Here is a 27,845-nt window from a genome sequence, read left to right as displayed (position 1 = left end):
GGAGTCAGGTTCCATTGAAATTTCTTCTACCTACCCCCCTTCTACCCCCTACCCTGCAAGGTTGCCACCTAGTTAGCCCAGAAACCATCCTGAATCTCAAAATATAGATACCCAGCTGGCACACAACGTTTTTTCAACATTTATCTAACGTTCACAACGTCCATATAACGTTAGATCAACGTTGAAACAACGTTGTGTGCCAGCTGGGTATGTTGGAACTCAAAAACAGTGTCAAACCTTTTTCAACACCAAGGTGTGGTGTGGACTATAATTTAATCTTTTTGTAATTCGAACTAAAAATAAGCCCCTCGCCACTCCAGTCTGAACGTTTTTTATTGTTACTTTCTAAAAAGCCTTGATTATATCCCGGATTAAATTCCCGAATTCTTCAAAAAACAATGATTTTAAGGACAAAAACAGCAAAGTTTCCACGACAAAAAACTCTCGTGAATTTTTAGGTTAATTAAAATAATGAAGTAATTTACAATGACTTCAACTAATTGTAGGCATTCTCCATTTGTGCTTCCATTTTTCAGACCTTTACGGTCAAGGAAAATTATGCGAAACAATTCTGCCTTTATAATACTCCCTTTAGAGGAGGCCCCAAGCGGTTTTCATGATGACGTGATAGGGAATTTCATTGCAGCTTGATTACGTGATTTGGAAGATGATGAGAGGTCAAAATGTGATCGTGATTTGAAAGATTTTAGAGCCGTGATACGTGATTTAGACTTTTTTCAAAGTGATGCGTGATTGTCCATTTTTTTGCTGATTTGCGTGATATCGTGATCAGAGTTTACCACTGGGGGGGGGGGGGGGCTCTTGAGGGAATTGTTCTATTCCTTTGGGCAGCTATCATAAAATTCAAGATTTAAATATTTGTCTATTAAGTCGTCCTTCCTTGGAAAGTGTTTCCATTTAGATCTAAGTACGTCTAGTACAATATTTGGGTTACCAGTTCATCGCCGAACTCATTGGAGAAATACACTCCTATAAAATGTCATACGAATACGATGCATATTCGAACTCATTCCCTTCTTTGATGTGCTTGAAACAAACAAAAGGCTGGCACACAACGTTCTTTTAACGTTTATCTAACGTTCACAACGTCCATATAACGTTAGATGAACCTTAAAACAACGTTGTGTGCCAGCTGGGACATCTCCGGAGAAGTGAGTGGTTCTCTACTCCTCATCATTCAGTGAAGCCCTCCTCCTTTCTTAATACGATATTTTCAGCCTGATACCTTCATATACTTTGAAATAAAGAACAACCCCTGCGAGGAAGCACTCCTCCATTTTATTCCGTAAAACCCTCCTCCTTTTTTGAAATAATTTCAACATCCTCATGATTCGATTCTGGTTCTTTGACATTCTCCCAGAATGAAGAATCAGCTTTGCGGAGGAGATCATCAGGAAAAACATGGATTGCTGTGTCATTGAATACGTCATTAAAATGGTAGCTGTTTGTTATGGATGTCTCTTTTGTGAATGGGATGACCTGACGAGAAGAAAAAAACATTTCCTAGCATGTATAAATAAACTAGCATGTTACCTTATTGGAAAAAATGGCTATTTATGCTTCAATTTAGTAAATAATGACTAAATAATGACATTAAAATGTCATTTTTCAGTAGTAAACTGTTGAAAATTCCATCGAAAATCAGTTATTTTTAAAAATATCAAATAATTGACTGAAGTTTTAAATATGGAGTAAAAAATATACATAATATATAAAATATACATAATACTAATTTGAAGATTATCTGGATTTGTTGTTTTCTTGATTTGAGAGTTTGTTTTACTGCTGGATCGCTTTTATATCTGCCCAGAAGAAATTTCAAAGAGTGATAGTTTTGAGCAAGTACTGAGGGACTAATAGTACATGTTTGTTCAAACATATTTCAACCTAAAAATCGAGATCAACTTATGGGAATCCTGATAAAGATAAATAGAACTGTTTAAATTTGACACTCAAATCGAAGTTGGGCCATTTTTTTTCTCACACAACAAACACTTTTTTCTTATACATCAGATCGGAAAAAAGTTGAACATTTTTTATTTTTCGAGATGAATCGCTTAATTGTTTTAATGACTTTAATTACACTTAATGCATTCGTCCACACTTCGATAATTGATTACGCTGCTGTTACAAAGAATGAAACCTTTTGTAAACACATCCCATCGAAAATCAAGAGAATGAAATCGCCTGTCAGTTATTACTCGAACTCTGATGCAACTTTTAATCTTGTATTATCTGGTGATATCGAGCTCAATCCGGGACCAGCACCAAAATGCACAGAGTGTGATAAAGGAGTTGGAACAAATCGCAAGCGCCTACATTGTACCAAATGTCTGTGTCTAACCCATGCATCATGTTCGAAACTCTCAAAATATGAACAAAACCGTATGACATCTCGAAACGTCGTGGAATGGACATGTCAGGGATGTATCATGTCCGTCTTTCCATTTTTTAGTCTACGAGATCTGAATGACAGTCTTCCGATCGATGAACTGATAATCGAAAATCCTCATTTAAATTTATTAAACGATAATCGAAATCTAACCTCCATCGCACACTTAAACACTCAATCACTTCTTTCAACGTTCACTGAATTTTCTTCTATGTTGACGGACCTACAATTCGACATTATTACCCTCAACGAAACTTGGCTTCAGGACAACAAGGAGCAAGCGAAATATGTTGAAATTGCTGGTTATGTACCCATTTTCAAGCACCGAAAACACGAGGTGGTGGAGTTGGTCTTTACGCAAAATACTATCATCATTTTCAACCGCGCAAGGACTTAACGAAAAACTCATCCCTTGAAATTCTGGCTGCCGAATTCCGAGGCCGAAACAAAAACACACCTTATCTCGTTGTCACCGTTTACCAACCGAACTTCAAGGAAAAAGAAAAGCTTCATTGGTTAGACTTATTTGAAACCGCCATTGCTGAAATTTGCACGAAATGGAATGGCGTTATCATTCTGACCGGTGATATGAACATTGATCTTATCGGTCAAGAAAAAGAATCGACAACTCGTTACAAAGAAATACTTACCTCATACAACCTCTATCAGCATATCTCAAAACCAACACGACTTGATAAAACTTTAATAGATCATATTATAACCAATATTCCTAACAAAGTCACCCACAGCAATGTCATGCCCACCGACGAGATAAGTGACCATAATACCCCCTACATCTTGCTGAATATTAAAAAGGAACGATTCCAACCTCGCTACAAGTTTCTTCGTGATGACAAAAATCTCAATATGAACTCATATGTCAATGATGTAGCACAAGCACCCTTTAACACCATTTATGCTTTCGACAATCCAGAAGACCAAATCGATATCCTCAACTATCTAATCCTCGAATGCATCGAAAATCATGCTCCGCTGAAACGTGTGAAGCTGACCCGCCCCATCGCGCCATGGATGAGGGACCCAGCTATCAAAAACTGTCGAGCTCAACTTGAACTTTCTCGTCAACAGGCTAAGTTGAACCCACAAGACAAAAACCACCTACAAAGAAAACCTCAAAAAAGTACAAAAAGAGACTGAAAGAAATCAAAATAACTTTTCAGAAAATCCCTATCTTCGAGGGATCCAAAAGCCGTTTGGAGTACAATACATCGAGTTTTGGATAATCAAAAATCCCGAATTAAGCACCATCCATCCGAGATGAATGATTACTATTGCAAATTAGCATCTGAACTCACCGGCAAACCTAACGAAGAATCAACATTACCAGATAATATCGAAACGATAGATGACGAAAAACGCGTTTAAAATTCATCATGTTTACTTATGATGAAGTATGTCAGATCTTAAAGAGCCTGAAAAATGACTGTTCTTGCGGCTCTGATAATATCTCTATTCGTTTTGTAAAACCGATATCGGAATTCATCACATCGCCACTTGTCAATATCATCAATAACTGCATTGACAAGAAAATCTTCCCTCGACAATGGAATGGAAAATTGCTCGCGGTATGCCCTATTCCGAAATCGACCTACCTATCAAAATCAAAGACTATCGCCCAATATCGGTACTCCCTGTGCTCTCGAAAGTCTTTGAACGAGTTATCTTGCATCAGCTCTGTAAATTTATTGAAGATAAATCTCTCTATCGTCAAACGCAGTCCGGGTTTCGTAAAGGACATTCTACAAGTACCTTACTGATCAAGCTTCGAGATGACATCAAGAAAGCAATGAGCAAAAGTGAAGTAACTCTTTCCATTCTAATTGATTACTCCAAAGCCTTTGACACAATAGACCATCTTAATCTCTTGTTGAAACTTCGAGATATGAATTTTTCTTCTGATTCTCTACAAATCCTATCGAGCTATTTATTGGAGAGGAGACAGTATGTACAGGTTGAGGATAAAACCTCTTCATTAAAACCTATGTATTTTGGAGTTTCCCAAGGGTAGTATATTAGGCCCTGTGTTATTCAACCTTTATGTCGTCGAGCTTTCAGATCAAGTAACATCATCCAGTATTCAATACGCTGACGATACCACCCTTTACCGTCACTGTAAACTCAAGGACTTGCAGGAAACCATCAAGGATATGGAGAAGGATGTTGAGAACCTTCAGTCGTGGTCAAAAGACAGTAACCTACTATTTAATAGTGACAAACTACAACTCATCATTTTTCATTCTCAACGCTTGAGGAATTTTCCAAAAAATCAAAGCCAACTATTCCGCTGCTCTGGCCGATCAATCGAGCACAAAACCTACGTTAAATTGCTTGGTGTCTATCTTGATCATAACTTAACATGGTCAACACATATCAACGAAATCATCAAATCCTCTCAAGGAACATTACGAGCACTACGAAAATTCAGTCGCTTTACTCCATTTCATGTTCGCAAGACTCTGGCTGAAACGATGATATTATCCAAGCTTAACTACAGCAATGTTGTCTATGCGCAAATTCCAAAGTACCAAGTAGAACGTCTTCAAAAGATCCAAAACATTGCAGCTGGGTACGCTTTCTCGATTCGCTACTTTAAATGACGTAATTCAACTAAAGTGGCTACCAGTCAAAGAGTACATCGAACTTAACACCGCTAAAATTGTTCACAAGTCACGTCGAGATAAAAATCATCCCAGTTATCTAAATGTCGAATTCTCTAACCCTAGTAAGAAGCTTCGCTGTACACTCAAAGAACCATTGATCAAAGTTGTTAATGATGGTACATTTCAATGTCAAGCTCGTTGGTATGATGATCTGCCAGAAAACATAAAATCTTTAAAGACTCTAGAAGAATTTAATAAAGAAGCTAAAAAATATTATTTTGATAAAGCATTAGCCAGGGTTTTATCCCTGTGATTATAATTAGCATTATAAATATTTTTGTTACTTTAATTATTTATGTATTTTACGGTATAAATATTTTTTTTTCTTTACTGACTTATTAATCTTACAGCCTTTTGTTTACCGTCCATGTTTTCTTGACTTCCAGCAGGCCTAGCTCTATACCTATATCTCATCCTTAATTCAATCTCTTGCCAGTCCTGTGTCTTTAGCATTCTTTAATTACATTTTAAATCAATATAAAAATTTTACTATATTTAATAATTTAATAATTTATATCTTTTGCATTTTCATTTTTATAATTCTTAGTTTAGACGGAAGAACAATTTTGTAAAAATTGAAGTCGAATAAATGTTAAATAAATAAATAAAAAATAAAATGGATAATTTTCGTCTTCGAATCATACCTAAAATCCTTTAAATTAAGAAGTAATGATAAAAAATTAACGCTGCTTTTAGTTTAAAATTGCAAAGTCTTGGCCCATTTAAAAATAACGCCAATAAGGTACTTAACTTTTGCTTTTAAAAATACAAGATCCAGTTTCTAATTTGAAGTAGAAGGCAAAATTGTCTTTGAAAAACTAAACAGATGTGCCCAATTTCAGCCGATCATATATCTTTAGGCTCTAGGCTGCCCGAATATTTAGCCTCATTTTGACCTAAAGCTCTTCAGAAGACAAATTGAAATATAATCTTAAATCTAAATTGTTGACAAATTAAACCCATATTTATTTACCCTAATGTGCCAAATTTTAAAGCCTCCAGGATTCCCAAAGTATTTGTGACATACGCACAGATCAACAGACAGATACATAAACATTCCATAACATTTTCCTTTGAAAATACAAGACCCATCTTCACTTCAAAACCCTTGCCGACTGACAGGGGTGTGCCGCTGAAGTTCGAAAAATGGACCCTAAGTGGGACTCGTTTTTTCGAAAAAAGTAACCCTGAATGGTGGAACTAAAACTCGCAAACTTTCCCAAAATCTTCTATTTTTTTCCAAAACTCTCCAAAAATGTACCCTTCGAGGGACTGAATTTTCGATTTTGGTGTTTTGCGACCCTACGTTGGACTGATGGAGTTTAACCATCTTTTTTAAATTAATTTTTCACGCTGATTCCGAATTTGAGATCCGTGGGCGGCTAACGGAGACCCATTTTTCCCAACCGCCCAAAACCGGTCTAGCTCTTTAAAGATAAAATCATACATTTTGAGAATTACAATTTACACAGTAAGCAGAATGCAAAGAGATGGAAAACAGCTTCCTGAAAACAATGGAAAAACGGCTCGTCATATACCAGGTCTCTTGCCCTTGGGAGTTTATGTCGAGTAAATAGGTAATAGTAAATAGTAAATCTGCATAATTAGCGTGTTGTGACCGAATTCTTTTGTTTCAAGCCTGATTATGCGCAAACTTTTAGGGCTTATATTTTGTGTACACCTCTCCTATACGAAAAGGTACCTATATCTTCTTGCTCAGAATTTCCTAGCGATTCTACTGATATAACCGCACCATTATATGGAGAGCTAGAGCTCGAGAAAATTATAACTTCATCTTGATTTCACTCGACTTCTGACAGTTTTACAAGAACCAATTTAATATCATTGCGTTAAGAATTTCTTTTGTTATACATTGGTAAAAATATTGCTCCTTATTCTTAAAAATTGAACTAGTAATCGGCAAAAAAGGAAAAACAAATTTTCATTTTTATCGTCAAATCATGTAGAAACTGTCCGATTTGCATGGCGAGCCGTCTTTTCTGGACTTTCATATAATGACCTAATCAACGTTTTTACAATAGAATTTTCAATTGAACTTTGAGTAATCAGAAAAGCTGTTTTTCCATCTCATTACATTCCTCTGGTGTAAGGCAATCGCGAGAAATGCTCATTTTCCCTAAAAATGACAAAAGGGAATTTCCCCAAATAGAGAACGTTGCCCTTTATCTTCATGCAAAAAATCAGAAAAAATTAAGTCCAAAAAACCCTATTTTTAGGCAGTTTTTGGCCCAAATTTGCCCAAAAAAAAAACTTCTTTCGAAAATCGGGCTCCGTCACTTTTTGGGAATCCCCATTTTGCATCACTGTACAAAAAATCAGAAAAAACTAATGAGCCAATCCCGAGAAAAGCTGGAAACAGACGAACGAACGAGCAGACGGACGGACGGACGAACAAAGGTTAAATTAAAGGACCTCCGAGCAGGGATATGTTATAGCGGAGCTGGATGAAGGACGAGAATTCCTTAGCGGATTGCTTCTTTGTCTTTTCTATTGTAAACTGTTCATACTAGAAATCCATCTCTGTCCCCTTGAGTGTTCTGTTTTTATAAGAATAAACCAGCTGCGCTGGAAGCTCCGGCTTAAGAGATTAAAAGATGTGAAAAATGAGTGGATGAGTTTGTTGAGTTGTGTTAGAATGTTGCCCACAAACTAATAATCAGAAAGCAAAGTAATAATTTTATTTTAGAGCGAGTATGGGAAATAATCTTAAAGAATAAATAAATCAGCTGGACGTTTAGCTCTTCTAAGTGATTACACATGCAATTTCTTGCCTAAAGTGCCAACCCAACCCCCCTCCCCACTCATCCCCGACTAAAAAGTACAAAACTGGATCTAAAGGAGATAAACGTTTAGAAATCAAATATTTCCAAGTTTTTATATTTTTTTAAACTAGCCAACAGCCAAGCCATGATGCGCGTTGATTTGATTGTCCGGACCGGGAGAAAAATAGCCTAAATTAGAGGCCACGGCTTTTAGCTAAGCATTATTCTGTCGGGATAATACTTGCTTGGAGGAGACTAGGATAAATAAAATAAAATGGTACGATAGTGTGTATGTAATAGTAGTATGTTTGGAAAAAACCTGTGTCCGGTTTAAAAAATCTTCAAAAGGAACGGTCGCCCAAGCCTTTGAAATTACGACAAAGTCCAAAAAATGATCATTTTCAGCCACAATACTGTGAAAATTTCTCCGATCTTGTTCAAATTTACACAGGAACTGTGTTTTAGTATCCTTTATTGAATTCCTACAGTAGTATGTTTGGAAGTGTCGGGCTTGAAAAATCTAAAGGAACGGTCACCAGCTGCAATGAAAGTATAACAAAGTCCAAAAATGATCATTTTCAGCCATAACACTGTCTGACTGTGAAAATTTCTCCAATCTTGTTAAAATTTACACAATTTACACTGTGTTTTAGTATCCTTTATTGAATTCTTACAGTGGTATGTTTGGAAAGAATCTGTGTCGGGCTTGAAAAATATAAAGGAACGGTCGCCAGCCGCGATGAAATTACAACAATAACAAAGTCCAAAACAGGATCATTTTCAGTCATACAGACACCAAAAAAACTACTCAGATCGTTTTCAAATTTACACTGTAATTGTAATTTAGTATTCTCTTTTGAATTTCAATGGCTGTGTGTTTGAATGTTTCATTGTCAAGTTTGAAAATCCAAAAGGGACGACCGCCAATTATATCATCATGAAAAATGACGAAGTCCAAAATATGATCATTTTTACAGCACAAAATCATGAGAAATGCACCAAACTCACTCAAATTCACACACAAGTAGAAATACTGAATTCAAATATATTAATAGTTTGCTCTCAAAAAGTTTCTATCAATCTTGAAAAAAAGTTTTTTGGTTTTGTGCGTCTAAGAGAAGTTAGCCATAGTTATATGCATTATAAACACTCGATCAGCTGAGGATTCATGGCCAAAATTTCTCCAAAGTCTTTCCACATTGTTAGAGAGCCAGTATGCATCAAACTTCTTATAAATTATGTCCAAAACACCATGAATATTGATGAAAATGATCAATTTTTCACTGAGATTTGCCACTATTTGCTACACATTCAGCTAGTCCACTTTCGGCAGCCATCTTTTTCTAAATACTTTCGGCCAATCAAATCACATTATTGGAATCAGTGATCCGTTTTTGTTAAATCGGAATAGATCATCGGATTAGATAAACAAACAAAAAATGTCTTGACCGTTGTCGGAAGAGAGAATTAAAGGCTCCTAGGCCGGAGCAAAAATGAAGCAGACAAAGTATTCATGCAGTACGTTTGCACATATTTTGCTATGAAGTTCCCGCTTTTCATCAAAATAATATTTGTAGAAGATACCCCAAAAGCTTCCTTGTAAATGAAATCTATTTTTATCAGCGTGTGTTATGGATTTGAGAAGCTTTCATGATTTCTCTTTAAAAATTTCAGATGTAAATATTTTGACAAATATTGTTTCAATTGACTTGAAATTTTTTCCATAATCAGACAAATATCATTTAGAAAGTGAGGCACCCCGCGGTGTAGCGCGGTATTTCAAATGAAAAAGAGCTATTTATAATCTTACAGCAGATATTTCTTATAACTTTACTAATGAAAACAATGTTTTTCATTTTTTTAAATTGTCATTCACCAATGTTTTACAGACCCTCTTGATAATTAAAAGTTTTTAATCGTGAACAATAAATGCAGCAATCATTGGCTAAAAAGAAATCCAAATTTCACGAATTTGTAATTAATAAAGTTTAATTTCATATCAAATTTTAATGTCAGGGAAAGAGATAGAACAAGGCTTTTTCAAATGTGCGTTATCCAGCTCCGCTATAACATATCCCTGCTCCGAGGTAGGTCCAAAAAATGATGGTAAAAGGAAAATGTAAAATTATAGCTGAAAATTAAAATATATACTATCTTTTTATAGTATAATCTCCGCGGAATCTCCGCTTTTTTTGTAAAACGAATAAACAATTTTCGTTAAAAATTCTTCACAAGTTTTCTTTTTTATAAGAATAGTCTTTTACATTCCATCATGAATATTCTTAACTTTTAGGGGAAAATCATATTCTAAAATATACTTAAGGTACATATTAAGTTAGGGTCGAAATCTAACCTAAATTGAAGAATTAAATGGTATTAGAGTGTTACTGCGGGGATAACTGGAAATTTACATTTAAAGATGATTTAAAAATTACATTCAGATGCCAAATTCCATGATGGAGATTCTGAAATACAAACATTAATTATTTGTGAGTTTTGTATATTTAATACCCAAACTTCGCTTCAATCTGACAGAAATACCTTACACAAACAAAACAAGGCCGTTACACACTTTTTTATAAGAATATACTTCATAAGAATATTCATGATGAAATTGGCCAAAAAGAGTATTTTCAATTATAAATTGCCAATCACCACCCACTACTTTCACAAAAATGTCATTTTATGCTTGAGACGTATGCATTAAAAGTTAAACCTAGTCTGAATTAGGATCCTAGCCTAAGAATACTGTAAGAATATTCAAGGATGATTTTCCCCAAAAAGTTAAGAATACTGAACCATGATGAAATGAAAAAACAACCATTCTTAAAAAAAAGCGTGTACCTTTTACATTCAGTTAATTGAATTCTTGATATGCGTAAGTCAAGAGGACGTCATATTTTTTAACGGAAGCACTCGAAAAAAAGCCGGATTTTGACCTCTGTGTTTCTATTTTTAGTAACAGAGAGGGTCAAATCCTGGATATTTTAGGGTGTTTCCGCTAGAAAAATGACTTACGCATATCAAGAATTGACGAAGTTTAGCACTTCATGCGAAATGTTTCTGGCTGTGATTAACAAATAATACCCATTAATGACAATTTAGAATCGAATCTCTAATGAAAAGAGACTAAAGGTTGACGCAAAAGAACAACACACTCTTTTTTATAAGAACCAGTACACTTTTGATGAGGCTCGGCTGTTTTTATTTTCTTGGCACTTTTGACCTTCAAAATGTTTTTATCGTGTTCTTATTTATCGGGAGAAATTTCAACCCAATTTTCAAAACTTTGACCCTCTAAAGTTCCAAGGGTATTCTTAAATTCTCCTTACATAAAATTGATCTTATAAAATAAAAAGAGTGTATGAGGGGAAAACTGGGATTAAACATAAAATAATCAAGCTATATAGTCTAATTAAAGGCCTGTTTAATTATCTCATAATAGTTTACAGATAGGATAAGCTGTATATGTACTACACGTTTCTTTTTTATAAGAACATCCAAAATTTATGAAGCCTTGGGAAATTCTTAACTTTTTGAGTTTCAAACCTAAAAATGTTCTTCTTGTTCTTATTTTCACCAATTTGGGAGTATTTTGGTCCATTTTTCTAAGAAATTGGGTTTTTAAAGTCTGCAAAGCCTTTGAATGTATTCTGAACTTGTTCTTAATATCTTAGCCATCGAAGCCTTATGTTCTTATAATATATAGTTTGTTCTTATATAAAAAGAATGTATGGAGTTTACAATTATGGATGACATAAAAAAACAATTGTAAAAATTACTGATGCCTATAAAGGAACTTTCAAATGAAATAGACTGCGAGTTTAGGATAAATGCAAAAAGAATGATCATTGATTCAAGATTTTATGGTGACGTCTTTAACTCATAAGTGACGATTTTTTTTTTCTTCTTTCCACTTGTTTTGAAATTGTTGTATCCATTTTTCTATAATATTTTCATTATTTAACACCAAGTGGTTAAGTGGTTAACTTTTCTACTTTCAAGAATTTATTTATTTATTTTAATGATTTTTTTGATATTGAAATTCTTCGAAAAAAGCATTAAAATAGGAAAAACCAAATGTTACTACAAAGCACAAAACTGTCAGAAATAGTTTTTTCTTTGAATGTTTTTTCATTGTGGTGAACACATTTTTAATAATTTAACAATCTAAAAATTCTTAAAACATCATATACTATAGAGATACTGGATCGATCATCGAAATCATTTAAAGAAAAGATTGAACCAGTACGAAGCACCAGTAAATTTTGGACAAGTATTAGTTTGTATTCAAAGATGTAAGTATGACTCGAATCCACTATACATCATGTTTTTTTATATGTATGGCCCCAAGCGGTTTGCGTGAATGTGTGAATGGGCTTTTTGACTTGCGTGAATGCGTGAAAATTAAAAAGAAATTGCGCGAATTGGAAAGCTTTGCGTGAACAAAAATTGCGTGAATTTGGGGAAAAAATTGCGTGATTGCGTGAATTGAAAGTCTGTTGGGGGGGGGGGGGCAACATGTATGTATCATGTTGACGAAAAGATAGCAACAAAGTCCGATAGGAAAGTGAAAGGTTCAAAGTAATTTATTCCCTCCTATTATTAGTGCGGTACCTCCAAAAAAATTATTTCATCGGTCGCATTAAATTAGAGAAATGATGGTATGGCTGTTGCTTTGGCGTCTTGTTACAAGCGGGATATACAGGTTAAATCTAAAGTCTAACTCTTTTTTGTTTTTCAGGCCGGAGTGTGAAGTTGTTTTCAATATTTCAAAAGAATTTGTAAAACAACGGTCTATATACAAACTCAAAAGTGTTCTCATTTTTGTCCTGAATACTGAAGGAGGGATATGTGGGAAGTTTGAATACGATCAAGAGCAGAATGGTGAAATTAAAAAAGGTTGGCGATCCGATGAACCGTTGGAATATGTATCTGGTAAAACCTATTCATGGACGATGATGGTTTTCTTTAAAATGGTTGAAGATAAATGCGATGATCCTAATTATAAAGAATTTGATGAAGAACTTACTTTCAAGTTTGAAGATATAAAGGCGAGTATTAATCCAAAGCCATTGAAGTCTGAGGCTTCTTCCTCGTGTTTTAGTTGTCTTGGAAAGGATTCTTCCACAGATGAAAGAAAGAGCGTTGGTTTCCGGCTCGAAAAGTTATTAGTTACTCAAATGGATGTTAGTACTAAATTGAATGTTAGTCATACAGGATTAGAAGGGTTACATGGTTTGATTTGTGCTGAAAAGCATGTCAGCAATCATTTTGATGAAGCATAAATCTGATTTAAATTTACTCTTAGGTTCCAAATAAACGCCCCGTTTGTTAATTTTTCGAAAATTTTCCAAACCCCTCGGACCTTATTAACTTTTAAGAATATTTTCAGTTGGCAAAAATAAGTCCCCTTATTTTGCTCCAAAAACCTGATTTTAGCCTGTATTTACCTTATTGTTGGGTTTTCAGAAATACAATTTCCAATAAGGCCCCACCCACGTTTATTAAAATTTCAAAAGTTCTCGAACCCCCCACGTTTATTTGGAACCTAAGAGTAACTACTTTAATGTTCACAGTTTTCACTATGCTGTACCCTGCCATCTGATATTTTTTTATATAGATGATGTGTATCGTGTATTACCCCAAATTTAGAGTACCCTGTTTTAATTAATAGTGTTTTCATTGCCACTACACTAATTTGATAAGACAGATATGGTTTACTATAATTTCTTCGAGTACATGTTTTTTTATAAGAACATCCAAAATTTTTGAAGCCCTTCGGATGTTCTTAACTTTTTTGAGTTTTAAGCCTAAAAATGTTTTTAACATGTTCTTATTTTCACTATCTTTATGGCATTTTTGTACATTTTCCTAAGAAATTGGGTGTTTTAGAGACTGCAAAGCCTTATATTGATCTTAGCTTGTTCTCAGCATTTTGGCCATCGAAGCTTTGTGTTCTTATATGGTTAGTTCTTATAAAGAAAACGTGTAACGACAGACAGAAAGCTTAACGACAGACAGAAAGCTTAACGACAGACAGAAAGCTTAACGTCCACTCAGTCAGTTCTGTTCAGTATAACGTACTCCTAAAAAAAACACAAAGACGAAGGAATTTTATACATGATACACATCCCGTATATCGAAATCGACTTCGGGGATGCGCGTAGACTAGGCTTTCACGTAGACGATCCCAATTTTAATTTTTTTTACGCACCACCCTAGTCATGCATCACTTTTTTTTGCCTTGTGTCTATTGACTAATTTATATTTACTTATTATGCAACACTTATTTATTTATTTATTTATTTATTTATTTATTTATTTATTTATTCATTTATTTATTTACTTATTGATTATCAAAACTGATATCTTAAACTCTTCAATCACACATACAATGTATTTAAATTAAGCTAAGGCTACTGTATTTTTTTCATAATACGATTCTGATTTAATTTTTATTCACAACATATATTCATAGACTACCTTAAGGGAACTATTTTTTGCGGTAACTAATGTTTGCGGTAACTAATTTTTGCGGTTCGCAGTTCAAGATTTAATATTAAATATTTGCAGGAACTTAATTTTGCAGATTTCTCACTTGAAAGAAAATTAGAGCCGTACTATGAATTATTCGACCTTTGTTTTTCGCATTTGAAAAATTTTGCGGGAACTTAATTTTGCGGTTTGGGCATAAATCCGCAAAAACCGCAAAATTTAGTTCCCGCAAAAATTTAGGCTGCACACATCCCCTCTGATATATATATCAAAACTAATTTGGGGATGCATGCAGCCTAGCAAAAATTAGTTCCCTTAAGGTATCTTCTTGTAGCGTCAAATAGACAAGATAGTATCGACAATAAAACAACAGCAATACTCAAACAAGCCGGTTGATTATTATTATTATATTATATTATGCATCACTGTGTATTTTTCAAATTCTGATATTTTATCAATGCTTCTATAGGCATTGCTTCTTTAGGAGCTAGTTCATGTAATGTTTCCAGCTTACCTAAATAGAGACTTATAACTTATAACAGTAACTTTCGGTCGGAGTTGTGGACGGCGAAATATGAGTTTTGTCGTTCTTTAGAAATTTGTCGTTCTTTTTAGATGGTCTGGAAACGTTAGATGAACAGTCTCTTAGGCACTTTTTGTATATTTTTCTTGAGCAATAGCTTACGTTATAATTTACCTTAGCTTTGTATCCAGTTTATGATTTTGATATTGTAAAGTTTTGAACTTGCTTTGAACCAATATTAAATGATAACGCTTGCTGGATTGCAAACAAGTTAAAAACAATTTTTTACTGAAATTTGGTAATTTCTTTTGACAGCATGTGTTAAAACTTTAAATTCAGACATCTACCCTGGGGGGGGGGGGGGGGGGGGGGGGGGGGGGGGGGGGGGGGGGGTGGGGATTGAATTCAACATTATTTTAAAAATAGTAAGCTGAGAAACATACACGCTTTTTTATATAACAATAGTGTACTTTGGATGAGGGTCAAGTATTCTTAAGTGCCAAAATTGAGGGTGAAATATTCTTAACGTATTCTTACTTTATGACTTGACTTTTTTACAAACATGAGAAATGATCAAATTGAGAGTTTTGGACTTTTGAGTGAACATTTGGGTTAAAACATTTCTTCCTCAAAGCTTCAATTTATCTCTAACAAAGGGATGAGTAGTTTTTTTCTGTTAACCAAATACAAAATGACTGTCCCCGCCCTTCTTATCAAATGTGTGAAATTCACCCTAGAGGGTATTCTTAGGGTGTATACCGTCGTTTAGAAATGGAGTGCCCCCCCCGAACAAAAACCATCTTAATCATTTTTCATCTTAAGCAAAATACAAGTAACACAGTGGCACAGTGTAAAAATTCTGCAAACTTTTAAGCCGGAAAGTATAAAAACTTTTTATACTATCCGCCCTTTCTAGTACTACCAAAGACTTTGGTACTACTTTTAGGTTCCAAATAAACGGGGAGGGGGGTTCGAATTAACGGAAGGGTTGGAGAATTTCTCTTACCTTCTCTTTGAAAGCTGGAGAAATTCTTAAATAAACAGGGGGGCCCTAATAAGGTCCGGGGGGGGTTGAAAAATTGTCGAAAAGTTAACAAGCAGGGGGGGGCTTATTTGGAACCTTAAGAGTAACCAGTTACTAACTTTTTTAGCTAAAAAAGAGAAATATTTCAACCCCGCCCTCTAACATAGTACATGATACTAACTTATACTTTTGAAATAAAAGAGACACCGCCACCCGAATATGGGTGTCAGTACCCTGCAAATGTACCCCGGGGTAGGCACATCGACAAGTGAAGGGTACAGGTATGTGCCGCCCTTAAGGGTACCTTTTTGTAAACCTGTTAGTCCCTGTAAGAGTTCGCGGGTACCTCACCAAAAACTGGGATATTTCATTCCGTTTCTTAATGATTTCCACTTTGACGTAGAAAAAACGCTGATGACGTCTAGTATAGGCTATGTAAGGGTTGGAAAAATCAAAAAATCAAACTTTAGTTCAACTGAGGGTCGAAGAAATAGGAAAATTTCAATATTTTGCCCCAAAAAAGATCAAAATTTGGTCAAATAAGTCAAAATTTTCTTTTTTCCCTCCTTTTTAGTCCTGCTAAGGATCCCAGGATCGAAAGCCGGGCGACACCCCCGTCAGCTCGTACCCCCGGAACTGTACCCTCTCCAGTTCTGATGCCTATTCATAAAAACTTGGTGATACAGTTGAGTGTCCATAACTCGAACTCGAAAGGGGAACACGCATTTGTTCAAGTCAAGAAAATTTCGAGATATGGAGTACAAGGCATCATTAACTGAGGGAGCAATAAAGCCTGTTCGAGTTATAGAGGTTCGCGTAAAAGACTCCACTGTACTAATAATCAAAATAAAGTGTCATCGAGTAATAAAAGAACATACCTTCTCGATATAAGGAGCAGTTTGCTTCAGTTGAGAGGAGGGAATCCTATAATAACAGAAAAGCAAAATCAAGTTTGAAATTACTTAATTGTTAGTGCTGAAAACTAGCCGTATTGTATAAGGATTGCGAAGCGATCCAGACTCCACCTCAATTCGCAAGTTGCTAGCAAAATAAGAGACACTCCTGATAAAACCCCAAAAGTGACAGGATCATAAGCCTTATAATACCCCCCTAACACACCACACAAACCACGGCGGCACAACACCCACCACCACGCGCAACACTCTTTCTTTCCTTTTGTTCTTCTAATGTAAAAAGTGCATTAAAAAATCGAACGATATTCGTCGAACGTTCGAACATTTTTCGTCTGTCGAAATCAAAACAAAACAAAAAAAATCTATAAAGATGGCTTGTTGGTACTTGGCCAGTTTTGATTGGTTTTCTTGATTACATCCGTACCTCTTTATCATCGAATATCCACTTGGTTTTGCAAGGTAAGTTTAGTTCACTAAAAGAGCACTCCTCCTACCCGCGCGACTTGCAAAAACCTCTCATTGATCTCATTTGATACTAGATACTATCTGCTAAAAGTCAAGGAATGGTGAAGATCCTTTCTGTCACCGTTCAAACTAATTTTTTTCCATTTAACAGCAAAATAAACATTTAGAACCGAAGAACCATTGTTTCGATGCGTACCCGCGCGGCAATTTGATCAACTTCAGATTCAAGTCCGTGTTTCGGCTTATAGACGAAAGCAGCATGAACCAAAGTTGTAAATATGAAAGCACAAACTTGTTTAAAGCAGTTCTTATAATTATAATTAAGTAAGTATGAGGGAACTAAAGAAATGTAATTAACATGATCAAAAAATACGAAAAAAACATATACGCCTATAGCCTTCAAATCTTAAACGGACAATGTGAAAACGGACGAAATTACCGGTAAAAACTACGAAATGACCGGTATTCATCGATCACTGGCTAGACTGGATTCGTTTATAATATGTGTAATAGTAGTATAATCGTCAGCCGTGCAAAATTACTCGAATCTGATTGGTCTAGAGGAGTGCGATTAATCGTTAATTGCACTATTACCACTTTTTGCACTCTTCGGCGGGGGGACACTTTTGTTCCCTTATTCTTTTCTCTCCCAAGTCCTGTGTCAGAGACATTTTTTACTATATAATAAAAAAACAAAGACATTTTTTTTCTTCAATATGAAAAAGAACAAAGAAATTTTAAGTTACAATAGCTTCTTTTAATTGAAAACAAAGAAATTACACTGCAATGTTTTCTTTTTAAACAAAAGAAAAAAAGGAGGTTTTCGAATGTATTTACTGACGATTACCTCGGAATCGTATGTTTTGTCGTGCAAATTACTATATTCTCCTTTGTTACTCGTGATTAATCGTTAATTGCACTCCAAGCCATACGATTACTAGTACTAATAGGCGCTATACGATAGTACGAATATTGTAACGGGATTTGGTTTGTATAAACGACTGGAAGAATCCGGTGTTCGGCCTTATAGAATACCCGGCTAGCTATGCAAAAACTTGCATAGCGAGAAAATAATTTATCAAGCAACATCAAACTCTCAAAACATAATCAACTCAAATGAAAAGTTTTTAACACACAAATCCACACACATTTTCTACTTCAAAATATTTTTTTGAGCGGGAAAAATTATAATTGCAATATTGACACTTTTCTTTTGTTTGGAGTTAGTGCACAATTGTTTTTAGATGACTAAAATTGTTCTCTCCTTTATTTTTTGTTTTCTTTTTACTATGTCTGAATTAGTCGTCTAGCTTGAAGCTAGACTAGTCACTGGCCGTTATTTGCACGGTTGTAAAAGACACTGCTCTTCCAATTAGTATTTGATTCTGCAGCAATCAACAATGACTTAAATTTTATACATCTTAAATGTGATTAAATTTTGCAGTTTAGAAATACCGTTTGATCGAAAAAAATCAACCACTTTTAGTAAAACAAATAGTTAAATATTACCTGTCAACATAGCTTGAGAATGCGTTCCCAATGACCACGAGATTCGATAGTTGCTTCCAGTTCGCCCACAGTAGGTTATTATACATAGCTTTTCCACAATGAAACATGACGAATAGTGTTGGAATTGATACCGAGCGCTTGCATTCCTAAAAATACAGTAAAGTCTGCTTAAAACGAACCTTTACAACTCAAAGTTGGCCCCTTTCGCTGTTCTTACGGGGAAACTACTGTAGTAAGGTTATGTATAATGTAAATAAAGCCACAAGAGTACTGTTGGTCGACTGGTAGTAGCGACTTTGTGTATTTGCGCTTTTGAAGACGGTAAAGTGACTGGAGCGATTTGGAATAACCCGCAGTTCTGCCCTGCAAAATCGAGGACGGTACTAAAAGTTCTGATTTACCGTCGTCTTCAGCTGGTCAGGATCTAGCCAAATAAGAACCTCACCGTCTCCTTCACAGAAAAACCTACATACATAAACTCGGTAGTACCGAGAAAATTTGAGTGATTTTTGACAATTACTTCTCGAGATATCTACGTTACAAGTTTCGACATGTTTTTTTCTGGATAACCCGGTATATTTGTCTTGACACCGATTACTTTTGGCTTGAAAAGGTTCGTCCACCCCCTTGTATGGATATTATTAAATGGAAAAGCTCATTGCCTTTCACAATCTTAACATTACAGAGTTTAAGTATGTGTGTTTTTCTGCGACGGAGACGGTAAGGTTCTAACTTGACTAGATCCTGACCAGCTGAGGACGACGGTAAATCAGTACTTTTACCGTCCTCGATTTAGCAGGTCAAAACTGCGGGTTATTCCAAATCGCTTCAGTCACTTTACCGTCCTCAAAAGTGGAAATACATAAACTCGCTATTATCCTCAGTAATTGAAGACTTTCGCAAAAGAATACGTCTTTTTTTTTAAGAAACTAGTTTTAATTAGCAGCCTCGATGTTTCTTAAGAAATCGGCCTTTTGAACCTTAAATGTTTCTTACATGTTTCTAAACTTTTTGACATAATTAGCCTTGATTGGAAGGTTCTTATAAAAAACCGAATCAAAAAATGTTATTTTCTCATTCTCAGCCTCAGCATGTTTCTTAGTTTTTAGGCATTCTGAGCCTCATGTTTCTTAAAAGTGTGTTTCTTAAAAAAAAAAAAAAGACGTGTATCAAACCTCGTTATAAAGAATACGAACAAAATTGAATCCATTCAAAACAAGATGTTCCTGATCATTCAATACAGGATCGTAATACATCACTTTGATCTAAAATAGAGATAGATAGCAATTAGATACAAAAACTAAACTTTGCCGTTAAGCTTGAAATTAACATTTGAACTAATTTAAGCAGTTTAATTTTTGAAAAAGTTTGATCTTTCATCTGAAGGGTAAAAATCCGGATGATCAGTGGCCTAAGGGGCGTCTGTTTAGTACGTAAATAACAATTTCCAATATTTGTCACCCCTTCCCTTTGTAAATAGAGAACAAATAGAATGATTTTATTCAATGTTTTTTATGAATAGAAAGTAGTTTTAAAAATCCGCTGGGAGTAAATCACCATGGCAATAATTTCAAATCGAGGCAAGTGATGTTGGTAACGTAATTTATGAAATGGTCTATTCACGAAAGTTTTGACTTTCCTTTCTGAAAAAGCAAGAATTTCAAACCTTTAAGTATTGGGTGATCAGCAAGACAAGGGATAATTGGTGTTGAGCAATCTTGCTATTCGCAATGGAACCTATACCATACAGGACAATTTCTTTCACATCCAGACTTTTGAATAACGCCTCTTCGATGATTTCCTCTGCAAAATGTCACGGGCAATAAGTCATTAATATTGTTTAAAAAAAAAATTAGTTCCCGCTAACATTAGTTCTATTACTAGGTAAGAAGAAAAGCATAAAGAACTTTCATTTTCAAGGGCTTTCTATTTCTATTTTATATTGATTTCATGCCTCCCCTACACATTCCCTTTCCCACCCTTCATTAAAGTCAAGCTTCATTGTCAATCTTTGGGACCATAAAGAATCTCATAAATTAATAAAAAATAATCATACCTTTTATTGTGCGCCAAAAATCACATGTTTCCATTGAAGATCTAATGAAGTAAAAAAGGAATGAACAGTTTATCAACAACAACTATGGACGATGTTATCGTCCGCGAAAGATTGGCAAACTCTACCGACTGTAAACTCTTTTCGGCAAAAAAACCGTTTGCGAATTTCCTTCGGTTTTGTGTTTGTTTCTTAGATAATGATTTGTCTTAGACTATAGCACAGTCTACAGCAACTCTGACCCTTAAATGTAGAATGGGCCATTCCATTTTATATCCATACAGGGTGGGGGCGGGGCTGGAAGAACATTTCCAGAGGGTAATCCGAGAAAAATTTCCAGGGGATATTTTTCATTTTTCAAATTTTCCAGGGTATAAAAGACTAATTTTAGTTCGTCCGGCCTAAGAAGGTATTTCCACAGCTCCTGACTCAGTGACAACATTAGTGAGGTTAAGTAAATTGGTAAAATCACGACGACGAACGAAAATTTAACAGGCTAGTGAATTTCAACCAATCAAATTTCGTATTTCCACTAGCCTATTACATTTTTCGTCCGTCGTCGTGATCCCGGTATACTTAACCTCACTATTATCTTGAGCTGAGTGTCCCCCATCTTTGCTATGTAGGCCAGTGCTGAGGTGTTGTCCATTTGCAGATGGATGCACTTTACGGTCGTGTTCCTTGTGAATGTCTTTATGGCCAAGAGAAAAAAGTGTTTCAAAAGGTATTTTTTGCAGAATTTCCCATTTTCCACGGGGGTATCAAGATATCAACACATTTTCAATGATTTTTTTTTTACTTGAAAAGGTTCGTCTACCCCCCCCCCTGTATGGTTTTAATGAAACAGCCTAATGATTGAGTAGTAAAGGAAAAGATCTTTATAATTCAATTTTAACTGAAAAATGAGCAGGGTAAGAATGGATTGCAGGCGTATCATAAATATCATCTTTTTTTAACCTAAAGTTGGCAATGCATCCTCTTTCAGATCATCCAAGTCAAATGTCTCATAGTTTCAATAGGGAAAATCTGGGTTTTTTGATTTGTTGATATCATAAAGAAGTAAAAATTCTTCGTCATTTAATAGCATTTTCAAAAATGAGCCATTAAGAGAGCATCCCTTGCTTCTCTCAAACAAGGCATCTTTTCTTAGACTTGATACTTTGAAAGAAAGGAAAACATAACAAGTCTACCATTTTTGTTATTTTCCGCGGGATTTTGATGATCAATACTTTAACAATTTTCATGGGGGAGGCGGTCTTAAGATGGCGGGCTTGATACACACATTGTGTATTTAAAAATGAGAAGAGCTAGAACCTCGTCAATACAAATCTACTGGTTCTAAAATCAGTGTTAGTTGAAATTTATCGGAAGAAGCCTCTTTCAGAAATGCAAAGAATAGTCTGCACTATCCGGGAGTAATTTTGTACGTCCGGGGTAGATGGGGGTTCCGATATTTGTCCTAGTATAAACCGTTGTGCACAATATACAAGGTATAAATCATTGAAAAATGTTATATCCTTTTTCTGGAACTTAATAACCGTACAAAGCGTGAAAAGTTAATCATGGTATACATCACTGCAATGTCTTCGACATCACACCCAGCAGCTGTTTGACTGCAAGTGACGTATTGACAGATTTTACGTCACTTGCAGCCAATCAGCTGTTGGGTTCGTGATGTAATAATAGAAGACATTGCAATGGTGCATATCATGAATAGAAAGATACTTTATGTCTTCGATTCGTCCAATGCATTTGTCGACATCGATAACTGGAGAGGTATCGCCATCTAAAAGTGGAATCTCGTTTTTCTTCAAATTCTTTGATTTCTTCCAATTTTTTTTATTTTTCCTCGTTACAACTTGAAATTCTTCCATTTCAATTATTTTTTCAGTTTCATATTATTTTCCCTATGAAATATAAATGGAAAAGAAAGAAGAACAAGGTGATTTAACAGAATTTCTATATCCTGGCATAAACCTCCTCTTGGAATGGGCTTTTCCAGAAAAAAAACCGTATACCCCCTGTTGAGGAGGTCCATTTTCAGGGGGGGACAAGGTTTGATATGTGGCGGAATTCCATAGAGAGGTACAAAAATCTGTAAAAAATAACTGGAATTCCATGGAGGTAGCTTTTTAAATCCAACTAAAATTCAGAATTCAAGAGGGGTTTAAACCTGAAATTGCCTGGAATTCCAGGGGGTTACAGCATTTCCAGTCACAGACGGTTTTTTTCTGGAAAAACCCAATAAAGTGGCATCTTGCATCTCTCAAACAAAAATTAAATATGTAGCAGCTCGCTTTTTCTTGATGAATAATGCTTAAAGAAAACTCAGGAAGTAATTAAAAAATCTTCTCGTTGGAAAGGTAATAGAATTAATGATTTAAAATATTTTCAATAAATCTAATATCTTAGGCGTACAAACTTTCACGAGCAGAAACTTTCGCGATTTTCGCGAATTTTGGCCTTTTTTCGCGAAAGTAAATGTCTTTGAAAATTCTTAACAGGGCAATTCGCGAAAGTTTATGCTCGCGAAAAATTCTCAAAAAAAATGGAAATCTATAAAACTTCGAAATCGTAATAAATATCTAATTTTCGGCATATTATTATCTTTTAATACCTTTTTAAAGTCGAAGTGCAACCGTCTTTAGCAGATGTAAGGAATATTTTTTTTCACTTTTAAGGCAACTTTTATTCGAAAATTCTCATTTTTATCCAACGATTCGCGAATGTTTATACTCGCGAAAAACATTTTTTCCTCAAATTCGCGAAAGTAAATGTCGCAAATTTCGCGATTTTTCGACCTCGCGAAAGTTTGTACGCCTAAAGTGAAATTGGATTTTAGTAGTAAACGGCCACGGCTGTAACTATCTAGGATACCAGGTCTTGTTGTTACCAACTGAAAATAAATTGACAATAATAAAATTTTGATTGATCAAAAATCTACTTTTCTGAAATACACTAGCCGATTTCAAATATGATTTTCAAATTCAGATTTTTGTATATCTTTTAGAGATCAAGAATATCAGTCATTCAAGAGAGGTGTAAGATGGGCAAAAATGAAAAAAAGTGGCCGTAACTGCCATAAATTTATGATAAAGTTGTGTTGTTTAAAATGAGAAAAGAAAAAAAGAAAAAGGCACCACAAAATAAAATAAAAGATGATCTGATCTTGTAGTAGTAGATAAGCCTCAGTAGTGGATGACTCAGCGTCAAAAAAATTATCAAAAAGCAAAGTTCAGCCAGAAGTAGACTCTAGTCTAATCTTTGAAGTAAATGGGCCATTTTCATAAATAATATCGAATTCAATATTTAATCGAGTGTTTAATTTAAAGTGCTGGACTATAATTAAAATCATCAATCATAATAAACATTATATTATCATAATATGTTTATAATGTTTTAGAATCGATATCGAAAAAACGATGAAGAAGTATAACATCAGTATAATGCACCTTTAACAAAATATTATAAAGAAAATAAAAGATAATCAAAAATGGATTTTGCTTATATAACAAATCATAAGAGTTTGTAAAAATTCACATTTTGTGGTCACAGTTAGCCATCAAACCTTATACTTTTTTCGAAGGAATAGACGGAAAAAAGATTCCCCTTGTCTAACATCAAATATTCCTAACAAAAGGTACCATAGTTGGTAGAAGCACTGAGAAGCAAGGTACGTCGACATTCGCACACACCCTTTTTTGTCATAATATAGCCTATTACTCATACAGGGTTCCTAGCTTGTTGACATTGAATGACTATCGAGATTTAACCTAGAAAAATTAAAAAAAAGTTTTAATAGCCGACCAAAACTGCTGGTATCCACTAACGGATTCGTGCTCCTTATATCACTGTCATCAATCAAGGAAAAAGGTCCAATCTCAAAATTAGTGTCGGAGGAAACTAAGAATTTTTCTGTTTTGCTAACTTTAAATTTTGAGATTGACACTTTTTCATGTAGATGGGATCCCCCTCACTATGAAAAAAGGTCCAATCTCAAGATTTAAGGTTATCAAACATAAAAATTCTCAGTTTTCTCCGACACTAATTTTGAGATTGGACCTTTTGCCTTGATGGCAGCGATATATTACCTGCAATTCAATTTTGTAGAGGTCTGTGATTCAGACTAACCAAAACTATCAAAACAAAACATTCATATTTAAATTCCTACCTATTCATACTAATAACACTTTCAATTTGTTTTTAGTTCATTATCAATCATATTAGTCCACATGTTTTGTAAGAACAACATGTAAACACGTAAAATAGGTCCCAAAAAACTATGAACCCAAAACTCCAGTACTGAATTAGCTGGTGAAGCCCCTGCCGATAATGCATTCATGAAATAACCATCAGATCCAAATCCAATCATGAATTTACGTTTCACAATTCCATCTTTTATAATCTTGGCAACATCTTCGACTTCCCAGAGACCAGCTTGCTCGGATATGGCTTGACACAATTTTGGTTTTTGCTCCATTTCTTTGTCAAATCCTGGTGTTTTGGTATCTGGTGGAAAAGCAAGGCTGACACCGATATCGTAAGGACGTAACTCGTGATACAGGACCTCAGCAAAACCTCGGATAGCATATTTAGAACCAGAATATCCAGTGAACCCATAGATGCCTAATTGTCCGCCAACAGAAGACAAAAACACGATCTGTCCTTGCTTTTTTTCAATCATAGATGGAACAATAGCATGTGTTGTGTGTACAGCACTCAAATAATTAGCTTTAATCATATCCTCAAAAACATTGGTATCCAGATTCTCAAATTCACCAGGGACTGAATATCCAGCACAATTTACCAATAAATCAACACCTCCAAGCCGTTTCATGCGGTTGGCAATTTCAGCTCCATCAGAAGACAAATCCAGAGATAAACAAGAGATCACTTGGTCATCAGTAGAAACCATTTCTTTCAGCTCAGCAACTTTTGCTTTCAATCTTCCTTCGTTTCTGGCGATGATGACCACCTTAGAGCATTCAGCCTCTACACACAACTTAGCCAATTCAAACCCGATACCACTGGATCCACCAGTAATAACAACACGTTTTCCAGCCAATTTAAATTTTGGTGTCTTAGGTTTCATATTATTCACAATAACATAAGAAAGATAAATCAACCAGTAAAAGACACAAACAGCAAACATAAACATCCCTTGCACCAAAGGCACTTTCTGGTACAACATGTAACCAGCTAGAAATATGAATGCCACAATATGCATGATGACACGAGCAAATGTTAGCTGTGTTTGCGCCATTTTTTATTTTTTTTCTGAATCTTCTTTTGTTTTGTTCAGTTTTCTTGTTTTTATTCGTTAAAATTCTCTATAAAAAAATAAATTTGTTAAATATTCAGTGATTCAGAATTTTTGCTAAAAAAAATTAATTATGAACATGAGAAGCCTTCATCAGTCAGTCTGTGCCACTAACTCGATGGGGAAGATTCTTCCGATATGAGAAGAACCTTCCCGAACGGGAAGAACTTACTCTATTTTTTTCTGCCCGTTTGGGAAGATTCTTCCTCTTTGGGAAGTTGAAAATTGACTGAATGTTCGGCGAAGCTGTACGATGACCGGCGAAAGTTGAAACTTTCTGGAGGTGAAAAAGCATCAAATTTTAAGGTTTTTCACCGAAAGAAAAGTAGACTTGACCGTAGAAATCTTGTTGAATTGTGAAAAAAGTGTGTAAACTTCCCAAACGGGAAGTTCCAACCCGATCGAGTTTTCCTTATTTTCCCGCTTCTTCCCGATCTGGAAGTCCGTTTTTTTAACTCTTACCCGTTTGGGAGTCAAGTTGATTTCCCGTTCGGGAATGTTCTTCCCGTTCGGGAAGGCTCTTCCCATTTCGGTGAATCTTCCCGATCGAGTTATTGGCACAGACTGTCAGTCAACCCAAATATGAGATTTTTAGTGATGAAGTTGTATCTGTTCCAAAAGAAAGCAGTGAAAACAAACTGATCTTTGTTCTTTTTACTCTAGAAAGTTTCAATAAAGGATTTTCAAACTATAATATATTTACAAAATGAAGAAAGCAAAAATTTACAACTGAAAATCTCCTATACAATAATATAATATTTACAATCAGCTCTAAAGGAAATTAAAAATTAATTTCTATTTTAAAAGCACTGGTGAATGGTGCTTTGACTTGGCTTGACAAGGAAATACCCAAATAATGATTATCAGCTCAAAAAGTTGACAATTTTATCGTACATAAATATAATAGGTAGAATGATTAAAATTATGGTAAAGAAGATCATCCTTCTGTCCCCAATTTTCTAATTACTTCCGGAAACAATTAAATACCTCTAATTATCAGTTTAAAATAATTAAAAAAGATGAAGCATAGAAGATTAGAATATGATTAGAAAGATTGCTCTTAGGAAGTCAAAACAGGTCTCATTGGTCCATTTTACATAATTGTCAGAATAAAAAACACTTAATTTCAAAGGAAAAATTATATTTCAAAATGCCCTATTTCAAAACATAAGTCTGTGAGTGAACAGAGTAAGCTCAAATGATATTACTTTCAGGTAGATCGACTTTTTCCATCTATCATTAAGGCTATAACTATGGTTTCTTTTACATGCTCGGTATAATTATTACATTCAGGTATTTTTGACACAAAAGGTCTGTATAACGTCCATTTTACGTCAAAAAATGTCAGCGCCAGTTTACACGAGCATTCAAGTAAACAGGAGTGCCAGCTTGGTTATTCTCATACATAAAGTGTTCTAGAAGTTCACTCATCTGAAGAATAACAACTTTCAATATCTTCAAAACCACCAGAAAACATTGCTTCCTTCAATATAGTCTCATTATCTAAATATCTTTTCTTTGGCTCCAGAACTTTCCTCTCTTTCTCTCTGCCTGTTCTTCCTGTAGGAACTGTATGCCTTATTGCTTTCTCCCTCACAAACTCATTTGGTTCTTCACGTGTCTGTCCTCTTAACTTTCTACCCCAATGCAGTGTGGATCTCC

At 34.9% G+C, this 27,845-nt stretch overlaps 3 protein-coding genes across 4 annotated transcripts in view; all 3 read right to left on the bottom strand.

Moving 5' to 3' along the window:
- Window positions 1-27,845, bottom strand: part of LOC136819854 (uncharacterized) — a 190,655-nt gene that overhangs the window by 80,472 nt on the left and 82,338 nt on the right. The window lies entirely within an intron of this gene.
- LOC136819680 (SRR1-like protein) lies at window positions 423-22,772 on the bottom strand. The gene is made up of 7 exons (XM_067075924.1): window positions 22,589-22,772; window positions 20,867-20,907; window positions 20,477-20,613; window positions 19,986-20,075; window positions 18,811-18,956; window positions 16,801-16,846; window positions 423-1,500 (listed from the first exon to the last, which is right to left on the bottom strand). Exons 1-7 carry the CDS (start codon window positions 22,735-22,737, stop codon window positions 1,300-1,302), a joined length of 810 nt encoding a protein of 269 aa, XP_066932025.1. The 5' UTR covers window positions 22,738-22,772; the 3' UTR covers window positions 423-1,299.
- On the bottom strand, window positions 24,878-26,189 carry LOC136819751 (3-ketodihydrosphingosine reductase-like). The gene has a single exon (XM_067075995.1). The coding sequence runs from the start codon at window positions 26,124-26,126 to the stop codon at window positions 25,056-25,058; it is 1,071 nt and encodes a 356-aa protein (XP_066932096.1). The 5' UTR covers window positions 26,127-26,189; the 3' UTR covers window positions 24,878-25,055.

Source organism: Clytia hemisphaerica, unplaced genomic scaffold (assembly GCF_902728285.1).
Source record: "Clytia hemisphaerica strain Z4C2 unplaced genomic scaffold, Clytia hemisphaerica genome assembly, whole genome shotgun sequence".
In the NCBI taxonomy this organism is placed as follows: domain Eukaryota; kingdom Metazoa; phylum Cnidaria; class Hydrozoa; order Leptothecata; family Clytiidae; genus Clytia; species Clytia hemisphaerica.
Note: the sequence above shows the minus strand (reverse complement) of the source record. Positions and strands in the feature narration are given on the sequence as shown.

Excerpts from the sequence above, each read along its gene's own strand:
- LOC136819751 (XM_067075995.1), bottom strand. The coding sequence starts at position 26,126 with ATGGCGCAAACACAGCTAACATTTGCTCGTGTCATCATGCATATTGTG.
- LOC136819680 (XM_067075924.1), bottom strand. The coding sequence starts at position 22,737 with ATGGAAGAATTTCAAGTTGTAACGAGGAAAAATAAAAAAAATTGGAAG. Across the intron at positions 20,076-20,476 it reads TGATCACCCAATACTTAAAG|ATCAAAGTGATGTATTACGA; the intron begins GTTTGAAATTCT and ends TCTCTATTTTAG. Across the intron at positions 18,957-19,985 it reads TTCGTATTCTTTATAACGAG|GAATGCAAGCGCTCGGTATC; the intron begins GTTTGATACACG and ends CTGTATTTTTAG.